At 43.2% G+C, this 21,985-nt stretch overlaps 1 protein-coding gene and 1 long non-coding RNA gene across 2 annotated transcripts in view; one reads left to right on the top strand and one right to left on the bottom strand.

Annotated features, from left to right (window-relative positions):
* LOC137490057 (uncharacterized) overlaps positions 1 to 21,550 on the bottom strand; it is a 34,882-nt gene extending 13,332 nt beyond the window's left edge. The window contains exons 1-8 of the mRNA XM_087243918.1: positions 21,255 to 21,550; positions 18,417 to 18,767; positions 17,664 to 18,017; positions 4,989 to 5,090; positions 2,288 to 2,374; positions 2,112 to 2,204; positions 1,899 to 1,973; positions 1,211 to 1,324 (exon numbers count right to left, since the gene is read on the bottom strand). Of these exons, the coding sequence (XP_087100044.1) occupies positions 1,211 to 1,324; positions 1,899 to 1,973; positions 2,112 to 2,204; positions 2,288 to 2,374; positions 4,989 to 5,090; positions 17,664 to 18,017; positions 18,417 to 18,767; positions 21,255 to 21,339 (1,261 nt within the window). The 5' untranslated portion in view covers positions 21,340 to 21,550. The remainder of the gene's footprint in view (positions 1 to 1,210; positions 1,325 to 1,898; positions 1,974 to 2,111; positions 2,205 to 2,287; positions 2,375 to 4,988; positions 5,091 to 17,663; positions 18,018 to 18,416; positions 18,768 to 21,254) is intronic.
* The window catches only part of LOC141381140 (uncharacterized), a 686,936-nt gene that overhangs the window by 165,130 nt on the left and 499,821 nt on the right, over positions 1 to 21,985 (top strand). The gene's annotated exons all lie outside the window — the stretch shown is intronic.

Raw genomic sequence — 21,985 nt, forward strand, 5'->3', positions numbered from 1 at the left:
AAATATTTTCTAATAAATCTATTTATTTTACTAGCAAATTTTTTACACATAAATGCAAATTTTTGTCTGTAAAGCCCCTTTTTCTTTTTTTTTTTTTTAAAGATTTAAAATATTATTTAAATACAATCTCTACCTTCAGCAATGTTAAAGCTTTAAAATCCATAACACTATGTGAATCTTACAATATTCTCTCCTTTTTATAATACTCAGATGACTGCATTGTATGTGATCTTGTAAACATCACTGTGACCTTGCTTTAAATTTAAAGTGCTTTTTGTTATTCATATCCCCCCTGGCATATTCTTTAGTTTGGAATTTTTTTTGTTCTGTTCTCTACCTTTGTTGTTAAAGGTTTTGTACCTTTTCTGTAAATTTTTGTATTCTTGTTGAACGCTTTAATAATAAAAACCTATAAGAACCTATTCATTGTGCTTCTGGATGTAATGTTTTAATATAACATAATACACAGCGCCTTAGAGAGTAGAGACATGATGGGATTACGCTTGTCAGATACTACACGATGATGTCACTGATATGCAAATTAGTGTGTGACGTCATCTGGCGACATTTAGCTACTTTTTCGGCAGGGTTTAGCTACTTTTCATTGGGAATAGTTGGCAACACTGGTTGGCTTGTCATTGTGCATAATATGTCAGCTTGATATCAACTGACACTCACACCCCCTACCCTAAATTAAACCAATAGTGTTTTCAAAAGCAAACTAGAAGAGAAACGCTATCGTGGCCACATGCTTCCAGTTCCACCGCAACTTTGCACTTTTTTGGGGTTTTGTTTTCTCTAGAATTTGGAACCGTCATTCACCATACTCAAAGCCCAGTCCACTTCGGTCCACCTTCCATGTCTAGCGTTATTTACAGTGAGCTACTGAGCAAACCAGTCACAGAGGAAAAACTGTCCATATGTAGATAAGAAGCTGTACCGACCATAGCAATTGTTTTACACACAAAATGCAGCCATATGTAGCTGTGAGCAAATATTTCTCGGTTCTCAAGCCTGGTGTATCGCTGGCTAAGTTTTCCTAATTAGCCAGTGTTGGATATTTTAAAAGGCTGATAAATTGTGTCTGATTATATGTTTTTTTAATATTTGTGACACTAACAAACACTACTCTTCTGAAAGAACATGATTTGACATTGCAGAAAGCAAGGATAAGTGATTACAGGAAAAAAAAATTAAAAGACATACTTACAGTAAATAATATAGAAGACATTTAACAGAAGCACTGTTACAAAGAGAAGTAGTATTATAATACTCTCAAATTCAGCGTAACTTGGTATTTTTTCCAAGGCAGTCTTAAATACAACTGGAAGAAAATGTAATAAGAACAATTACAAAAACAAACAAACACCCAAATATAAATTTAAATAGTCAAAGTAGACAAACCCTGAAAAAGCATATTAATATTATTATATAAAAATATTATTTATACAGTTCAATTGAGTTTAAAGTTTAAAATCAGTCACGTTTAAGTCACTTCAACATGTTTTGTTTAGAACTTAATGTAGGTTGCTGTTATGGTTAGCTGGTGTAGTTTATTAAAATGATGATAAAATGTGATCAGCTGTCAGTGTCACACACTGTTAAAAAAATAATGACAAAAAGTCAAGGAAACAAATGTTAATGTTACTTTTTTAATAAACATTCATTTTAATTAGGTTCCAACTAAAATTTTTAATCTATGCAAAGTTTAACCTAATAATTTTGGTCAGGTTGACTGATGACGAAAAAAAAAATAGTGCAGAAATTCAGCTGTGAACACGGTGTCCATTCAAATTTACTATAAGACAGATACACATGGCATGTTCATTACATTGTTTTAGATTTGCTGTAAAATATGCGCTATGTGGCCTAATTTCAACTGTTTTTGTGCGAATTACCTGAATAAAAGACGGCTGAGAAAACAATGTATTCTGCTCTAAAACTATATTTCAAAACCAATGTTTTATAATTGCCTGTAAAACAATAAAGATTTCATAAATATCATATACAAAAAAAAACACACCATTGAAAGCATTGCATTTTTTCATGAAATACATTTTTTCTTGGTGTTATACAGTATGTTTCAATATACGATGATAAATTAATCATACCTGTAAAGTCCTCCACATATGGAGCCGCCCAGAGCAACATCAGAGGTCTCAGAATATAAAGAATACAACAAGAGACCGACTCAAATAGAGACCCTGAAACAAAATTTATTAATAACTGTGATCATAAAATATTTAATTGACATAAAATAATGCATTGATTGGGGTGAAAGTCCCACCTTCAGAAAAACCCCAGAGGACAAAAGCAAGAAACATCAGAATATTCGGACAGAAGATGAGAATTATCTGAAGATGACAGACAGTTTCTGAGGAGGAAAGAAAAGAAAGTAACTTTCAGTCGTATTTACAATATTATGAGGTATCAACTTTTCATTTGCATTGAAAGTTTAATATTTTACAGTTTTAGCAATTACTCTACAAAGCAGCTTATTATATTTAAAACCATATACAATTTATTCTTTCCAAAACCTTTTCATTTAGGGCCCTATCATACACCCGGCGCAGTGTGGCGCAAGCCGTAGCGCAGTAGTCTTTTGGTAGTTTCAGCTTGGCGCAAGAGTGGTTTTGAGGCGTTGCGCTACGCTTTTTAAATAGCAAATGCATTAGCGCTCATTTGTGCGCCCATAGGCGTTCTGCTCTAAAAAGGAAGGCGTTCTGAGCCGGAGCTGGCGCTTTGCTATTTTCAGAATCTGTATTAGATTTTTCATTAGACCAAAACTAACCCGGTCTAAACTCCAGCGCAGAGTTGCGCCTCGCTTACACACTGCTTAATACACACAAGAGAGCAATAGGCAAATATCTTTACATATGAAAAAATGTAAATATTAAGGATATATATAGGATATAATAAGAATAGATATAGGATATAAATATAAAGGATTAAAATATTACAAAACATTATTTTCTAGCCTACATAAATATAAAAAACCACTGCTTTTACGTCTTCTTCATCTCGGGAGGCTTTTTCAGTTCATTCATAACAATTTGTTTTTGTATAATGTTATTATTATTAGCAGTATTATTTATTACATCCATATTTATATTTGTTTTATTAAAAACAAGCTTAGATTTGCCCACTTGTCAGGTTTTAGACCATATGGGGCACAGCATGTGTATTAGGATATAACTCAGGTTTTTAAAGACATTTTGCTATTATTATTCATTTATTCGTTTGTGGAAATTAAAACTGAATTCAGAAATAGTTTTGAAACGAATATTTGCGCTTAACAAACAAAAGTATTTATTCATAGGCTAATTGATGTCTGTGCGTAAAGGTTTCCCTATCCAAGAGCGAAAGTGAAAGTGATCCATTATCTCTCATTCTCACGCAGTAGATGCTCTGTTTAACAGTTTTCTGTTAAAAATCTGTCAACTGTTAACTGTTTGCTTGTGAAATGCTCATTTTTTCCACTTAGACTTACTTTGCGTCCTGTAAATAGCGAATGTGCTCTTGTCGCGACGCAGCTGACTCTTAAAGGGAATGGGAGATACGATTCTAATTGGTTTATTCTCAAAACACACCAATAACTCATCAAGAAAATAAACTCAACCCTTTTAGAACATGCGCCACGGCGCAAGGCAGATTTCCCGTCCTTAAATTAGCAAAAACGCGTCCTGACACGCCTTGAAAGCGTTTGCGCCCTGCGTTTTGCGCTCTGCGCATGGAACGTCAAAAAAGAGCCAATAATGTTCCTCGGTAGTTTCCACATGAACTGCTGATTCACTAGTGTATAAAAAATGACAACTAAAAACCCAAGATCTTCCAAGATCACCCCAGTGATCACTCGGATCGACAACAAGACTTTTGTCAGGAATTGTATATACCTACAAACAGTTCCTTTGTATAATCACAGATCATACAAACTATTTAGAATCATCATACCGTAAAAAAGCATTACACAGTAGGTGGCATAATTTTTTTCTCTTCCACAGGTTGCATCTGAATAAACAATTTAATATATAAGCAGGTCATTTATTGCGGCTCCAGTACAGTTTAGTTACTGACATATAATTGTTGTTTATGTTCTGCAAAATGATAACATTTATGCAGGTTTGCAATGGAACAAAGGTGAGTAAATGATGACAGAATTGTCTACTTGTGTTAAAAATTAACATGTTATTTTATCAGAACTAACTACGATAGCATGTTAAATCAACAGCCCCAGTCACAACATGAACATATTTTTTTTCAATCTGTTTTTTTCCCAGTATTATTAGTATCAATTTAATAAAAACAAATATTTATAGAGCCACTAAAAAAACTAGCAAAAACATTTACATGACAAAGAGAGGCAGAGAAAGCATGCTGTAAACACAAACATGGGCTTGTCACTCAAATTTCACTTGGAAAGTCTCTGGTTTGTTTCTAATTCAAAACTGGTCAAGAGTTTTGTTTGTTCAACTTCAAAATTTTCTTTCTGGTGTTCTGCTTTACAGATGGCTTTGTGTGTAAAGTTCAATAAAATGTACACTTAAAATGCAAATGTATGTATTATTTCACACTGGAAACAGAAATTAAATTATCATTGTATTATAATATGGCACCTGATTCCAAAAACATTTTTATTTAGCATATAATTAAGCTAAAAATCAATACACTAAGTAATAGAAGAGCAAAAGGGATAGTTCATCAAAAAAGAAACTTTACACACTTTTTATTTTCATTTAAAATTGTAAAATAAAATAAAAATTAAAAAGTAAAAACTTTATGAGTTTCTTTCTTCTGTTAAACACTAAAAAAGACCCTTTGAAAAAAGCCGGAAACCTGTAACCATTAACTTCCATAGTAAAAAAACAAATAACATAGAGTTGAATCATACAGGTTTCCAGTTTTCTTCAAAATCTTCAAAATTCAAAAAGAAACTTATAAAAGTCTAAAAAAGAGGAGTAAAATCACAACAGCTTTAAAAATGTCCATACCTCTATAACGTGATGTGCAGTAGATCAGCCAGGAGAGCAGAAGTGCAGACCCAGATGCAGAAATACAGAGAATCAACATTGCTATGTGTAAAGTTGAGAACCCTAGAAACACAGACATCATTATTGGAGAGCAGGGCAGTAACCATAAAATGCATAAAGAGGTAGAGTACATAATAATTAGATATAACCTATTGTGAGGGAAGGGGGTGAGGCACTTAGTAGCACCACAAAGATGTGGTCGCTGAAGTCACCTGGAAGCAACTCGGAGCTGAGAGCAGATCTTGATCATCAGCTGAAGTTCTCACAGCAAATTGTTATAACTTCCCTCTGGCCAGATATTTTGCTCTGGACGATCGTTGCAAAAACAGTCATTATGGTCGAACTAACAGTACCATGGGAAGACAATCTGGAGGCTGCGTTTGAGAGGAAGAAGGAGAGATATGGAGACCTTGCAGACACGTGTAATGATGCAGGGTGGCACGCGTTCACTTATCCAGTAAAAATTGGCTGCCGAGGCTTCTCTGGAACGTCCACTAAATGGCTCCTGAGTCTATTGGTGTCAGAGGCACCAAATTATCAAGGCCACTAAAGGAGTTGGCAGAGGAGGCAGAGAAAGGGAGCTTCTGGCTATATGGTTTGGAGGAAGGACAAGTCATAGAGAAGGATTCTAGGGTTGGCTGCAGAGGGTGGTAGGGAGACGTTCCTACCGTTGCTCCACCACCCGGAGATGTTCCGGGATTAAATGGGGGGAACATCAATGATGGGTGGCTTCCGGCTGATGACCCTGCAGGCAGCCTAAATGGCACCGGCGGAAGTGCGTCAGGCAGAAATGCCTTGCAGGTAGGCACATCTTGCAAGCCATTATGATCTCAGTTGCTAAACAAAATGGGGTTTAATTGACTAGAATTTACTGAAATTTTTATCAATAAATGAAGGCAAAATGTTCGGGGAACTAAAAGATCCAATCTGAATGAATTTCCTGTGCGTCAGAGCAGTGAGCTGTGCATATTTGAACTGTAAATGTAGCTTATACTGATTTACCCAGCAGAACAGAAGTAACCATTTGATGCATGCTTCATGTTAAATGAAAATGTAAAAATAAAATAAAAAACCTCTGTTTAGGCAAAATACTTATTTATTATTATTATTATTATTTATATTATTTTTTTTAGCAGAGATGCTGTTCATCAAATGTTACTGATCACACTGAGATCATTGACCTCAAAGACAATTAGCTTTTTTGTAATATGCCTGTGGTATTAAACTTTACACTACACTCTACACAAAAAACGTCTCGGGTTATGTATGTAACGTTCGAGGTTACTAAAGTAACCCTTCGTTCCCCGAGGAGGGGAACGGAAGCACTATAAGTGGATTTGATTGTAAAATCCACGCATTGGGGGAGGTTCGGTTCAGAAGCTACTCGTCTGAAAGAGTATTGAACGGGCCAATTAAGAATGAATTGGCAGCGCAAGCCTGCGCAGGTGAGCGGCATAAGCAATCAACTGAGTATATAAGCTCACCTGGCGCCAGCAGACGCTATCCTTTTTAAGCTGAAGAGACTTTTAACAGCTAAGGGACAGTCATTATGGCGACGGAGTATAGTGCTTCCGTTCCCCTCCTCGGGGAACGAAGGGTTACTTTAGTAACCTCGAACGTTCCCCTTCGGGGGGAACTCCAGCACTATAAGTGGATTTGATTGTAAAATCCACGCATTGGGAGCCCATTGAAAGCGCCATAATGACTGCACCTTACCAACACCCACCATGAGAGAGCGGTCAGGCAAGCGTGACGCACCCAGATCACGAGAGGCGTGGTCCTCCAACGTGCCCTTGGCCCTAACTTATCCTACTTCAAAAGAAGTTTTACGGAATAGGTATCTTTTTTGGGAGTCGCTAGCGTCTAGATAATTCTAGGAATACACGACAGTACGTTGGGAAGCGTGCCATCCCAGTAGGGAGGACGCTGCGGAGACCATCCGCACCCAATAGGGGGAACAATGGAATTACATATGGACTAACCCTGAAAAGGGGGAGTGCGCATAAGAAGGTGGTTAGCAGATAGGGAAAGCACTGGTCCGCCCAGGGGGGGAACTTAACCGTGGCGGAAAAGCATATGGGGATCACCAGCGGGGATCGGTCATAGCAGGCACCTATACCCAAAACGCGGGCTGACCAGCGGGCAGACCTACTACGTAATGGGCCAGCAAGTGACTCCTCCGCTGAGTCAGTGCTGGGGGCCTCGGAGGAATCTGCAGGGCTCACCGAATGGGGAACTTTACTGACAGACAGGAGGGTGCACATCTCTCCGTGTTAGGGAAAAAAAGGCACCGCAAGCGTGTACAACACCTACCGAGTTGTTTCCTCAATAACCAAAGGTACCTAACACCCTTGAGGAAACCGGCTCCACTCGCAGATTATAAAATCTTGCAAATGTGTTGGGTGTCGCCCAGCCCGCAGCTCTACAAATGTCTGCTAAAGAGGCGCCACGCGCACACGCCCAAGAGGATGCAACGCTCCGAGTGGAGTGCGCATGCACTCCTGGGGGGCGCGGCTGGCCTCTGCTCAAATAAGCACAAGAAATGGCCTCCACAATCCAGTGGGATAAACGTTGTTTAGACACGGCACTTCCCTGCTGCCGTCCGCCATAACAGACAAAGAGCTGCTCAGAAGATCTAAAGTTCTGAGTACGGTCCACATAAATGCGCAGAGCGCGAACTGGACAAAGTAATGACAGGGCTGGGTCTGCCTCCTCCGGGGGCAGCGCTTGCAGGGTTACTACCTGATCTCTAAAAGGAGTGGTAGGAACTTTGGGCACATAACCCGGGCGGGGTCTCAGAATAACGTGAGAAAATCCCGGCCCGAATTCCAGGCACGAGTCACTGACCGAAAATGCCTCCAGGTCCCCGACCCTCTTAATGGAGGCCAACGCGACCAGCAGAGCTGTCTTCAGGGACAGAAATCTTAAAGATACTGTATCGAGTGGCTCGAAGGGATCAAATCGCAGGCTCGTAAGAACGAGGGCGAGATCCCAAGAGGGCGTGAGAGGGGGGCGAGTTGGATTAATTCGCCTAGCGCCTCTGAGGAACCGGATGATGAGGTTATGCTTTCCCACGGTGCCGCCAGCCACCGCGTCATGGTGAGCGGAGATGGCAGCAACGTAAACCTTGAGAGTGGAGGGCGACAGCCTGCTGTCCAGCTTCTCTTGAAGGAAAGAGAGCACAACACTGATCTGGCAAGATCGGGGGTCTTCTCTGCGAGAGACACACCACTCAGTGAATAGACTCCACTTCAGGGCGTAGGCGCGCCTCGTGGAGGGGGCTCTAGCCTGAGTGATGGTATCAACCACCGCGGGCGGCAGGTTACCTAAGTCTTCCTCGCGTCTATGGACCACACGTGGAGGTTCCAGAGATCGGGACGAGGGTGCCAGACGGTGCCTTGTCCCTGAGAAAGTAGGTCCTCTCTCAAAGGGATCTGCCAAGGGAGGGCCGTCGCGAGGAGGGAGAGCTCTGATATCCAGGTTCGGTTGGGCCAGAGGGGCGCAACTAACAAAACCTGCTCCTCGTCCTCCCTGACCTTGCACATTAACTGCGCGATCAGGCTCACTGGGGGAAACGCATACTTGCGTATGCCCCGAGGCCAGCTGTGGGCCAGTGCATCCGTGCCGAGAGAGCCCTCGGTCAAGGAATAAAACAACTGGCAATGAGCGTTCTCGGGGGAAGCAAACAGATCGATCTGGGCCTCCCCGAATCGCGCCCATATCAGCTGGACAGACTCGAGGTGGAGTCTCCATTCTCCAGAGTGAATCTGCTGCCGTGAGAGCACATCGGCTGCACGGTTGAGCATACCTGGGATGTGAATGGCGCGCAGCGACTTCAGCCGCGGGTGACTCCAGAGGAGCAGACGGCGGGCGAGCTGAGACATGCGGCGAGAGCGCATACCCCCCATGCGGTTGATATACGCCGCCGCCGCCGTACTGTCCGTCCTGACCAGCACGTGTTGCTGCCCCAGCACCGGAGAAAAACGGCGGAGAGCAAGGAACACTGCCAACAGCTCTAGGCGATTGATGTGCCAATGCAGCTGGGCACCTACCCACAGGCCCGCAGCTGCATGCCCGCGACACACGGCTCCCCAGCCTGTGCTGGAAGCATCTGTCGAAACAACAACATGACTGGACGCCTGTCCCAGAGGCACACCGGCCTGCAGGAACGAGGGGTCGTTCCAGGGGCTGAGGGTGCGGCGACACAGCGCAGTAACAGAGACTCGGTGTGTGCCCGCATGCCATGCGCGTCTCGGAACTCGATCTTGAAGCCAGTGCTGAAGTGGTCTCATATGGAGCAATCCGAGCGGCGTGACGGCCGCAGCGGAAGCCATATGCCCCAGGAGCCTCTGAAAATATTTCAGTGGGACCACTAACTTGCTGTCGAGCTCCCTCAGACAGTTCAGCAGCAGGCGAGCGCGCTCTCCGGAGAGGCGCGCTACCATGGTGACCGAGTCCAGCTCCATCCCGAGAAAAGAGATCCTCTGCACCGGGGCGAGTTTGCTCTTTTCCCAGTTGACCTGCAACCCCAATAGGCGGAGATGCCGGAGCACCTCGTCTCTGTGCGCAGTCAATTGCTCCCGAGAGTGGGCTAAAATCAGCCAGTCGTCGAGATAATTGAGTACGCGGATGCCCGCAAGCCGCAGAGGCGCTAGGGCACCCTCCGCGAGTTTGGTGAAGACCCGCGGAGACAGAGAGAGCCCGAAGGGGAGGACCTTGTACTGCCATGCTCGACCTTCGAACGCAAACCGCAGAAACTGACGGTGGCGTGGAAGAATGGAGACATGAAAATACGCGTCCTTCAGGTCTATGGCTGCAAACCAATCCTGAGGACGAACGCATCGGAGGATGCGCCTCTGCGTAAGCATTCTGAACGGCAGCTTGTGAAGGCAGCGATTCAAAACGCGCAGATCTAGGATTGGCCGTTACCCACCGCTCTTTTTGGGTACGATGAAGTACGGGCTGTAAAACCCGCTCTCCATCTCGGCTGGAGGCACCGGCTCGATTGCACCCTTCGCCAGGAGGGCAGCAATCTCCTCTCGCAAGACAGGGGCGGACAGGGGATTGACCCTGGTGAAATACACGCCCGTAAACCTGGGAGGCCGTTTGGAGAACTGTAGTTCGTAGCCGAGTCTGATCGTGCGTATGAGCCACCGCGAGGGGCTGGCCCGCGCTAACCAAGCAGGCAGAGCCCTCGCTAATGACGTCATCGCAGCAATCGTTGACGTACCCGCGGAGGGGCAGCGAGGAGCGGGTGTGCTGATCCGGGGAGCGCGAGGGTCCCACAGAAGAGCTGGAGGAGAGCGTTTCGCTCTGGCTCCGCACCCTGACTCCTGAGAGGGGGCTTGGGGGCTGGGAGAAGGGAGACCGTCCCCCCAGCGCCCGAGAGCCGCTGGCGGAGCATGCAAGCCCTGCGAGCTGAGAGGCAGCGCGTCCCAGACTGGCGGGGCTTGAGCTGTCACATCCGGGGAAGGGAGAAAATGCTCTTTGATCGAAACTTTGGTGGCACTGAAAAGTACCGTTGGATTTTGGGCCCCGCCCTCCAGCGGGGAAAGAGCAAGTCTCCTCTTCTCCGGATGGCCTGTCTCAGGGACGCTTCGCGGTCCGTTTACCGGACTTAGCGGCGCCCTGGGCAGGAGGGGCTACCGGCTTTCGGCGTGCTCGACGCGCTCGCTTCGCCGGAGGCGGAGGCGGGGGCGGGGCATCGGCCGTTGGCGGGCGCCCTCGGCGAGGAACAGCGGTGGTGGATGGCTCGGCCGGGGATGGAGCGGGCTTACGGCCCCGCCGATAGATGACTCTGCCCATCGCATCCGACTGCTCGCTCACCGCCTTGAACTCCTGGGTGAATTCACCGACGGTGTCGCCGAACAGGCCAGCCTGGGATATGGGCGCGTCAAGAAAGCGAACTTTGTCGACATCGCGCATATCTGCCAGGTTTAGCCAGAGGTGGCGTTCCTGGACCACAAGTGTGGACATCGTCCTCCCCAGTGCGCAGGCGGCGGACTTAGTGGTCCGGAGAGCATAGTCGGTCGCCGTACGCAGCTCGTGTAACAAGCCTGGGTTAGACCCACCCTCGTGCAGCTCAGCCAGCGCCTGCGCTTGGTAGCGCTGGTAGGTGGCCATCGCATGCAAGGCGGAAGCTGCCAGGCCCGCAGCCTTGTAAGCTCTAGCTCCGAGGGAGGCAGAAAACGTACAGGCTTTGGACGGGAGACGGGGCGGACCACGCAAAGCGGGGGCGCCACGCGGACAAAGATTGACCGCAATGGCGCGCTCCACCTGCGGGATCGCCTCATACCCCCTGGCAGCTCCACCATCCAGGGTGGTGAGGGCGGAGGCGGACGCAGCATGGGCAGAGAAAGGTGCCCTCCAGGACTGCGTAAGCCTACTGTGCACTTCCGGGAAGAAGGGGACGAGAGGCTTCGAAGGCTTCGCCTTCTGATCCTCTACGTAACACCCATCTAGTCGGTCCGGCCGCGGGGCTGGGGGATAAACCATCTCCAACCCGACGGCCGAAGCAGCCCGAGAAAGCACGGCCAACATGTCCGCTTCAGGATCCGTTTTGACGGCGCTCGCTTGCCCAGAGGGGGCGAGCGGGTCCGGATCATCGTCGGACAATGAAAGCCCGCCCTCCGATGCCGCGGAGGACATCTGATCTCCGGTGTCAGCGAGCGTGAGAGCTACCATCTGATTAGACGGATCACTCTCAGTACCCGAAGCTTGGATGGAGCGCTTGGAGGAGCGAGAGGTCCGCGAGCCCGTGGGCGGCGGATTGTCTTTCGCTGAAGCCCTCAGATCTGCCCGAGCGCCCGCTGCAGAACAGGAGGCAACTGGGGTGGCTCGCTCTCTTACAAAAGCTAACCGCGATCTCAACTGCGCAACGGTCATGGCATCGCAGTGACGACATGAACCGCCCCCGAGCACCACATTAACATGCTGGACCCCCAAACATGTAATGCAGTGATCGTGTCCATCATCCGGAGCCAGGAAACCCCCGCAACCAGAAACGCACAGTCGGAGCGCCATCCTGAAAAGGACGTGCTGCACGACTGTGTTGCTCTTTTAGGATTTGCAACAATACGCACCGCTCTTGGAGGACCGGACCCAAAGGGACGCCAGGCAAGGGAGATACCCAGCTCGACCGTCTGCCGCTGCGTGGACTAGCTCTGGACCGGGATGAAAATCGTTCTCTCGAATGGCTGTAGATCAGCAGGAGGAACCCTCATAAGCTCGATCAGAAAAGGCTCTGAAGCGAAAAGGATAGCGTCTGCTGGCGCCAGGTGAGCTTATATACTCAGTTGATTGCTTATGCCGCTCACCTGCGCAGGCTTGCGCTGCCAATTCATTCTTAATTGGCCCGTTCAATACTCTTTCAGACGAGTAGCTTCTGAACCGAACCTCCCCCAATGCGTGGATTTTACAATCAAATCCACTTATAGTGCTGGAGTTCTCCCCGAAGGGGAACCATAGTTCCCCAAGAGGGAATGAGACACTGTGTAGAACACTAGGGGAACACCTCTCTTATACGTGTTTTAAAGCACATGTGAAATCAATCTGATGTCATTAAGTGGTGACATCAGACCAAAGAGTATAAAAGCCTGTACTGAGTATTCAGTGTTAACTTCAAATTTGCTTGATGAAGTAACAGGCACAGGAGAGTATGGCGGAAGACAAAGTGTCTCGTTCCCTCTCGAGGAACTATGGTTACATATGTATTCCAAGACACTCCCATCAAGGGAACTTCAACACTGCGTCTAACCAGAACGCTAGGGGAACGCAATACCCACTAAGACAGACTCACTGCTGACAGTGAATGCACACTACGCAGTGAGAACAAAGGACTCCCGGTAGGATTCTAAACCAAGTTGATAGTGACGCACGAATGTATGTGGCATCAACCATCCTGTCGCCAAACAAATGTCAGAAAGGGCAGAGCTCGAAATAGAAGCTTTGGAGGCCCCTACAGCCCTCGTGGAGTGGGCCATAACAAATTTATGTGCGGGACATCCAGCAGCCTGATAAGTAATTGAGATAGTCTCAACTATTCAATTACTTATGGTGTGCTTATTTGCCAGACTTTCCCTCTTTGAGGATCCTCACTTTTTCTCCAATGGGCAACTCTGTTGACCTATGCATCTAGAGCTCTAACTGGGCAGAGCAGATTCAGTTTCTTCTGGTCAAAGGACTGAAAAGGGGGCGGATTAAAGGCTTACAGCAATGCAGGTCTCGCCACGTGAGTGGGAACTTCGGCACATACCCAGCTCTGGGGTAAAGAAAGGCTTTAGACAAGCCCGGAGCAAACTCCAGAAATGCAACCGACAGAGCCTGGAGGACACCTACCCTTTTTAAAGAAGTAATAGCTAACAAAAAAAATCTGTTTTTAGTGTCAGATATTTATCTGACAACTCCTGTAGTGGCTCATATGGGGTAACAGTGCTCTCAAGCACCAATTTTAAGTCCTGTGTCCGTACCCAGCTTGTGCTGTCAGGCCTTAGCTTTATGGCTCCACGGAGGACAGACAGGCGATCTTGGAGAAATTTCAGCTACCTGACAGCTGACTGAGTTCAGCTGGCGTTCTCTGCACCAAGCTGAAAAGAGAGCCCATTTGAGGGCAAATAGCTTCCTTATGGAGGAAGCCCTGGAGCTTAGTATGGTCTGAGCAACCTTAGTTGACAGTCCATACTCTATAAGGTGGGCCCCCTCAGAAGCCACACCCATAGTTTGCACAGGTCGAAGCTAGGATAAAGTATCGCCCCTTCTGCCTGAGACAGAAGGTTTCTCCTGATTGGAGATCTCTCATGGGAGACCCGCCAGCAAGACGAGACCCACTTCGTCTTGATGGACCCTCCACAGACTTCTAGGAGCAGAGCAACCAGGGGAAAATTGACATAGCCTAGGCCACACAGCCCTGCAGTCCCAGCAGGGCTGTATGCGAGAGAGAAAACCACAGTATACATTGCATGATCTCGTGCGAAGCAAACAGAGTTTTGTTCGGGGTCCACAGGGAGATCCGATGTGCCAGCCTGCATAGCAGTCAAGACCTCAGACCCCCCTGATGGTTGATGTAAGCTACCACTGATGTGTTCTCCGTGTGGACTAGAACATGATGGCCCCTTAAACATGGGAGAAAGTGTTTTAAGGCCAGAAACACAGCCATCATGCCAAGAACGATGATGTTCTTCCCATTGTCCTTCTGCAGGAAGTCCCCTCAGGGTTGCTCCCCAGCCCATGAGAGAAGCATCTGTCATAAGCATGACTGTCATAAGCATGATGTTTATGACAGACAGCCCCAAACAATGGGCCCTGAGACAGGAACCAGGGCTTTTTCCACATACTTAAAGGGCACCTATGGTGAAAAATTTACTTTTCGAGCTGTTTGGACAGACATATGTGTAGATATAATGTATAGACTGTCATATTGGAGTGATATAAACACACCCAGTCCTTTTTTTTTTCAATTTAACAACATAAAAATGGTGGACCAATTGGAGTGGTTTTCAGACCGACCACAACTTGACGTAGGAGGGCGGTCCCCCAACCCACCAATATTGATTGACAGCTGCATATTAACATGTCTCCGTACTAATGTGTATAATCATATCAACAGGACAGGATGTGCACAAAGCAACCGGGAATAAAAGGTCTGTTCAGTTCGCTAGGATCATTAATCATCATCAAACGAGATCAAGAGTGAGTTTCACAAGTTTAAGATGTTTTAAAACAGTGCCTGTTTGTAATGAATTACAGCGATTTACTTCAGATTTACTTCAGAACAATTATAAAGGAAGATGCTTCAATCCTGGTTTGTAGACGTTAAATCAGTTTTATTTTGTACATTAACATAACAGATATCCACAGAGCAGTGGATATTAACCTTTATCCTGTCACATTTGTGTGCAAAAACAGTGCAAAGCTAAACACGCGCGCTTTCTGAGTGTCCGCAATGTGTGTATATGTGTGTGTGTATCTGTGTGTGTGCGTGAACTTTGTAACGACACTGTGTGTGACTCATTGTTGCAACTCCACAAGAAATGCATCACATACTGATTGGTAAAGTTCTTACTGTAGTATTTCTCACACACGTTACGTGGAATCTGCTTGCTTCATGTCTGTCTGTGTCTGAAGCAGCCGGGGGAGGAAATTAATGCACACTGACAGGTACTTGGAATTGGTGGGCATGAAGGACCAGCCTTCAAGGCACAGTACACCCAAACCCAAACACCCAAACCCAGGCTTTAGACTGGGCTCTAGAGTGGACTGGAACAGGCTCTAAAAAAGGTTATAAAGTTGAGTCATATGGTGGAACAGGCTCTGGAGTCATGCATTGAAACAGGCTTTGGAATGGGCTCTAGATCAGAGTCCCACAATGGAACAGGTTTTTGGAAATTAATTTAGAGCTGGGTCATGGAAAGCAACACGGTCCCACAATGGAACAGATTTTGGAATGGATTCTAGAATACAGGGGACTTGAACAGGCTTTGGAGCATAGTCCAAATATTTGGACACAAATTACAGTGGTCTCTGGAGTTGAGTCAAGCACAAGCACTACAGTGGTCTCTGGAGTTGAGTCAAGCACAAGCACTCTTTTTTCACTAAAAGTAATTAGAAGTCATACAGGCTATAGAGAAGATTCCAACACTGGAACAGGTTTTTGGAAATGGCTCTAGTTGAGTCATGAAAATTACCAGAGTCCCACACTGAAACTGGTTTTGGAATTGTCTTTTAAGCAGAGTCCCAACCTGGACCAAGCTTTGAAATAGGCTCTAGAGGGGAGTAATGGACTGAAACAAACTCTGGATCAGATTCACACACTGAAACAGGCTGTGGAAATGGCTCTAAAGTTGAGTTGTGGAGTGGAACAGAATCTAAAGGAGAGAACAAAATCTAAAGCAGAGTCCCATACTGGAACATACTTTGGAATGGGTTCTAGAGCAGAATCCCACACTGGAACAGGATTTGGAATGGGCTTTAGAGTAGAGTCATGTCTGAAATAAATTCAAGAGTCTAGAGTCATGAGCAGGAATAGGCTCTAGAACAGATTGTAAAGTAGAGTCACAAATGGTCATTTTTCATAAGAATGAACTAGGTGTTTTAGAGTTTTTACAGAACTAGTTTAGAGCCAGTGTTATTGCTGGTTCAAAACTGGGTTGTCTGGTGAGCCTTTTAACAACTGCTTTTTTTCTGCTGACTAGAGAATCACTATCCCACCATCCCAAATTAGATCCCAAATTGCAACTTGTAATTTACTTAGATACAAGTGAACTGATAGTTTAGGCTGAAAACAATAGTGTTTCTTTTCTATTATAATCATTATTTATTAATATTAGGGATGCACGGTATATCGGCGGCCATATCGTGTGGTACAACAAAATCCGTCACCAAAAAGGGAACATCACTGAAAACTGTCTCATTGCGGAAAAAAAACACTCCTCTTTTCTGTCTCTCCCTCTCCGCTTTACACAAACACAAACCAAACTGCAGCCTTGCCCCTTAAAGGACCCGCACATTTTACAACACGTGTAAACATAACAACAGCAATGCACACATGCTAAACAACTCGTTGGGTTGGTTGTAATCAAATCTGATTATTTGTTAATATCAACGCGTTGGTTGCCATGTGTTGTTGATGTAAGATTGTATTTAGTTTGATCGGAATATTCATATTAATTATAACGAGCTCGCGTGAGGGCTGCCTGTCACCACACACACACACACACACACACACACACACACACACACATAGATCTGACAGCCTTCACAGCAGCACGAGGGAGAGGTGCGCTGGCCGGTCACTGAATCCAGCATAGGGGCTCTTAACTCGCCACACATTCTGACTTTATATTTTGCTCTGTTTGTCATAAAGTCATCAGTCAGAGCTCAATGATCAGGTGTTGAATCAAAATCTGACTCCAAGGGCAAATCTGTGCCCGTAGTTGAGTGAAACTCAACAATTTATCATAAACTTTTCATCAATCATTTTTCCCACAATTGACAGCAAGAACGAACACGATTCCTTGTCTGATTGACAAGCAGCAGCTACAAGTGTTGCCAAATATGATGAATCTATGCCGCATTTCTAAAGTATTACAATTTGTATTTAGCTTTTCGCTTGTATGGTGGCTCTAAAACGTCAAAACACCTCTAAAAAAGGCTTTTTCGGAGGATACATTGTACATTACTGTAAAAAATTTTATTCAAGAGCTTTTGAGCTGGTTTCAGTCCTTAGTTCTTTCATCTTATTTAAAATATATTTAACTTGCTTGTTGATTAAATCCCATTTTGTTATTTAACCTATTATTTTTATGCAACAGTCAAGTTGCATGTTAATTTGCTTTGAAGAAAAGGAAATCATAAATTTTTTGCATGCTGATTTATGTTAAATGGTGAATATAGGTCTTTATAATCACCTTGCAATTTTGAAGTTATAGCTTTTTTGCTTTGAGTATAGACTATTCAGTTCATAAGAGCAGTTCAATGTTTTATGAAGTTTGCTGTATAAAAATATAACATTTTGAAATATTTATAATTATCGGCCTATATATATCGGCTATCGGCCTCCAAGTCTGAAGAGTTATCGGTTATCAATATCGGCGAAAAAAATCCATATCGGTTCATCCCTAAATAATATGCATTACTCACCCAGTTTCAGTACCACAGTAGCATTGCCCGAAACTCCTCCAGCAAACACTTGACACATGTAAACTCCTTTATCCTCAGTTCTGACACTCTTCAGTCTGAGAGAGAAGTTTCCTTTGGGGATTTCAGCAGTGAAGAACTCAACTCTGCCTCTGAACTGTTCATCTGATGACTCTGGTAAAGTCTTGTTGTTTTGAAAGAGAAGAACCAGAATATCTCCATCTTCATCTGTTTTCTTCCATGAAACCTCTTCAGTCTGTTCAGGTGTGATGTGAAAGTTTAAAGAGCAGTTCAGAGTCACGTCCTCATCTACATATGCAGAGATGGACGCATCTGAGCCTGACACCAGCAAATGGTCTGAATAATAAAAAAATAAAAAGTTAAAATTACAGACTCTGGTTTTTCTCAATTTTTTCCCCTTCACTTTTTTCAATTTGTGAAGTTTGTTCCTCACCACTGTCACCACTGGCTTGCTTGGTTTGGGATTTGTGGAGCTATGCATTGTTGGATTTGCTCTTTAGTGTTTGGACTTTCAGCAGTGAAATTTAAACTACACTGAACTTCAACTATTAAAACGGGACTGACACAGTTTCAATTAACTAGAACTTCCATGTTAAGCTGCTTTGACAAAATCTACATTGTAAAAGCACTGTAGAAATAAATCTGAATTGAATTGAAAGAGTGAAATCCATGTGTAGTGTTGCTTTTATTAATTTAGTAAAATTATACTAAACTTATTTTTTTTACCAAACTCACCAACATATCTAACTATTATCTGAACCACAGTTTCTCCAGAATCCTGCTGACTGTGAACTCTACACCTGTATTCTCCTTCATCTTGAGCTGTCAGATTGTCCAGACGGAGGGAGAAGTTTCCATGTTGAATCTCCTCAGTAAAGAAATGAGCTCTATCATGATAATCCTGCTGCTGGACCTCTGCTCGACTCTCACCATCTTGATACAGATGAATCAGAGTCTCTGAGTCTGCTCTTCTCCATTCCACCTCCAGATCCTCCACTGGTAAAGCTTCATCAACATAACAGGGCAAAACCACTGAAGATCCCAGAGGAGCTGACAGAGGAGCAGAGGGACCGTGGATGGAAAGCCCTGAAAAAACACAGAGCTTTGTTTCTTAAGATATAAAAACAGTAGATATAAAATCGAAAATAAACTTCCTGGCATTGTCTGTGTTCAAAATTACACTGCAGTTTTCACATTTGCAACAACAAAAACAACAACAACAACAACAACAACAATATGTACTGTATGAGACATTACCAAAACTAATTTTCACATTTTATAAGCTTTCTGGGGCAATATCCAGAAAAATATGCAATACACAATATTGTTGTTGTAGGTTGCGATAAGGATATTATTTTGATGATATAAATAACTTTAAAAAATGATATTTTATCAATATTTAAAAAAAATAGTTTATGTAATAATCATAATAAAAGAAACAGGTAATGGATATTTTCTTTCTGAGCTAATTATATATATATATATAAAACTATGCATGTAGCAAACAAATGCTTAGCACATAAAATTTATTACATTTATTCCACTTGTCTGCAATATCAATATTGCATATAGTATTATTGTGATAATAATTTTTTGGTATATTGTGAAGCCCTTGTCTACAGTCAATTTAATGTAATATATAGTAATGAGAGATCAATTTGATAGGGCAACACAAACCAACAAACCAAACCTCAATGTTAACTTTTTTTCTTTGTTAAAAGTGCACACACCCAAAGTAACTGAAATTTTTATTTTAGAAATGGCTTCTATTTCTTGAAGCTGAACAACAGAAAACTGAAAATGATCACCTCAGGGACACCTCATGTGCTTTATTCAGTGTTAAATGCCATTTTACAATACATTTATTGCAATACTACTGATAGCAACAGCAGATAGTTCACCTCAGATCTGGAAAATAAAGTAATCGGTTTGAAATTAAACTTCAGAAATGTGACTCCTAAACTTCAGAACTGTGTGCAAACCAACACATCCAGTGATTCAGCATCTACATTTAATAATATTAAAGAGGTTTAATGTGTATTAATTAGATTTTAAACCTTACCATTTCGCTGGAGTGCAGTGAGTGGACTATTCTGTGCTTCTGAATGGCTGTATTTAAATTTCTGTCGCGTTTCTTCTGACGCAAACAGCCAAATTGCTTGTCACTGCAAATCACTTCACGTAGTGTGTTGTTATGACACGCAGTTACAATGTAACCTGCTCACCTAATGTTTATGTTTGTAATATTTATATTATTTGCTAATTAATAACCTCATGTGGAACTTACATACAGCACCTTTAAACCTGCTTTGCTCTCAGCCCATCTGCTTGCTTGTTTCTACAACCCAGGTACCCTTGTTAGCAACCTTGTAAATGCATTGACCCCATTCACATCCTTGTTTTTTTTCATGGTTTATCCCCTCTTTATCTTTTAACTTTTGTCTAACGATTCAATATAACCCTTGTGAAATCTTTGCTAATCTATTCACATTTTTTTAAGTTAAGCATTTCACTCAAATAAATGTGCAGTTTGTATTGGTATATCTAAATAACAATGTTTAAGCAGAGACAGGCTTTAAAAAAGATTTAACAACATCATGTGTAACAAAACTAGTGCGATGTGTCCAAACATTTAGCAGCTTGTGCAACTTTGCATAGATTCAAATAAGTAAAGGCTTTGTACCATTTCCGCAGCATTGGATTAACGAAAGAACACAACATAACATTAGATATAACCTGAAAGACAGCTACACTGTAAAAGACTAAACAATAAATCAGTTAAGACAACATGTTTTTAGATAATTGTAATTATTTAACTAAGTTAATCTTGTTCTAACTTAATTTTAATTTTAATCAATATAATATAACTTCAAATAACTCATAAGATTAATTTGACTCAACTTAAAAATTTTAGACAACCCGTTTTTTTTTTTTTTTTTTACGGTATACAAATATGAACCTAAATATGACCATTGTCAGTTTTGACAATTCAGTTCTTTATGCGAGGGCAGATTTGTGTAAATATACACAATAATATAAAAAGTAAATATAAAAACATTTATATAAAAAAATGAAAAAATAAATAAACAGAATCTGATCAAATAAAGACAGCCACCTTTAAGGGGTGTAATTGTTTTACATTTTAGTCATTTTAAACTTAACATAAATCTTAAAATGATTACCATTTATTGTTATGAACCTGTTTAGCAGCAGATGCTGACTACTGAAATTGATATAAAGTTGTCTGTTTCAGTCGGAAATAATAATCACAAAACAAACAGATAAATTGGGTAGACTAGACATCACAAAGATTTCTTTCTTAAGTTTTGTATTATATTAAATATCTTATACAGAGAGAGAGAGAGAGAGAGAGAGAGAGAGAGAGAGAGAGAGAGAGAGAGAGAGAGAGAGAGAGACTGAATTTGAATGGCTGACAAAAACAGATTTACAATATTTTAAAAATGAAAATATAATCAGATAACAGAATTAGAAGAAATGTGTAAAAAGCAGTTCTCCTTTCAAGCACAGCACAATGCAATGCTCCTTTGTTTGTAAAGAGAGACCATACTTTACCATCAACGATCATCAGCAGTATTGACATCAAAACACAGGTCGGTGGATGCAACAGAAATGAACAGAAATGGGTCAAGGGGATCATGTCTTCTACCGATCAATGATCACAGATTCTAATAGAAATACTAATCAGCGGATGCCTTGACTTTCACTTTTAAAGCTCGTGCTCAGTGTCTAGTTTGGTGTGGAGCTGAATGTATTTGCTTAGGCAAATTCTGCTGCAATGACCTTTTTTAAACCGATGACACTTCAATCTCTATCCAGTAGAGGGTGGTGTTGTCTTGGAACAGAGCTGTGTGGTGTGAACATTAGAAAGGTTTTTGTTGATTACTGATTAGTGCTACAAAATGGAAAATTCAGGACTTCGCGGTGTGCTTAATGAAAACTAATTAAAAGGAAGCTTAAAAAGGTTTCTTCCACTATAGCTCCTGTTTTGTTTTTATTTTAATCTACATTTTGAGAAAGATAAAGACTGGGCTCTATTATGACGGCCCATGCGCAAAACGGAGGGCGCAGGACGCAAACGCATTCAGGGTGTGTCAGAATCCATGGGCCCTATCATACACCTGGTGCAGTGTGACGCAGTAGTTTTTTGGTAGTTTCAGCTTGGCGCAAGAGTCGTTTTGAGGCGTTGCGCTACGCTGTTTAAATCGCAAATGCATTAGCGCTCATTTGTGCACCCATAGGCGTTCTGAGGCGCACTGCTGGCGTGTTGCTATTTTGAGAAACTA

The sequence above is a fragment of the Danio rerio genome, chromosome 3 (genome assembly GCF_052040795.2).
Source record: "Danio rerio strain M-AB ecotype USA chromosome 3, GRCz13ab, whole genome shotgun sequence".
In the NCBI taxonomy this organism is placed as follows: domain Eukaryota; kingdom Metazoa; phylum Chordata; class Actinopteri; order Cypriniformes; family Danionidae; genus Danio; species Danio rerio.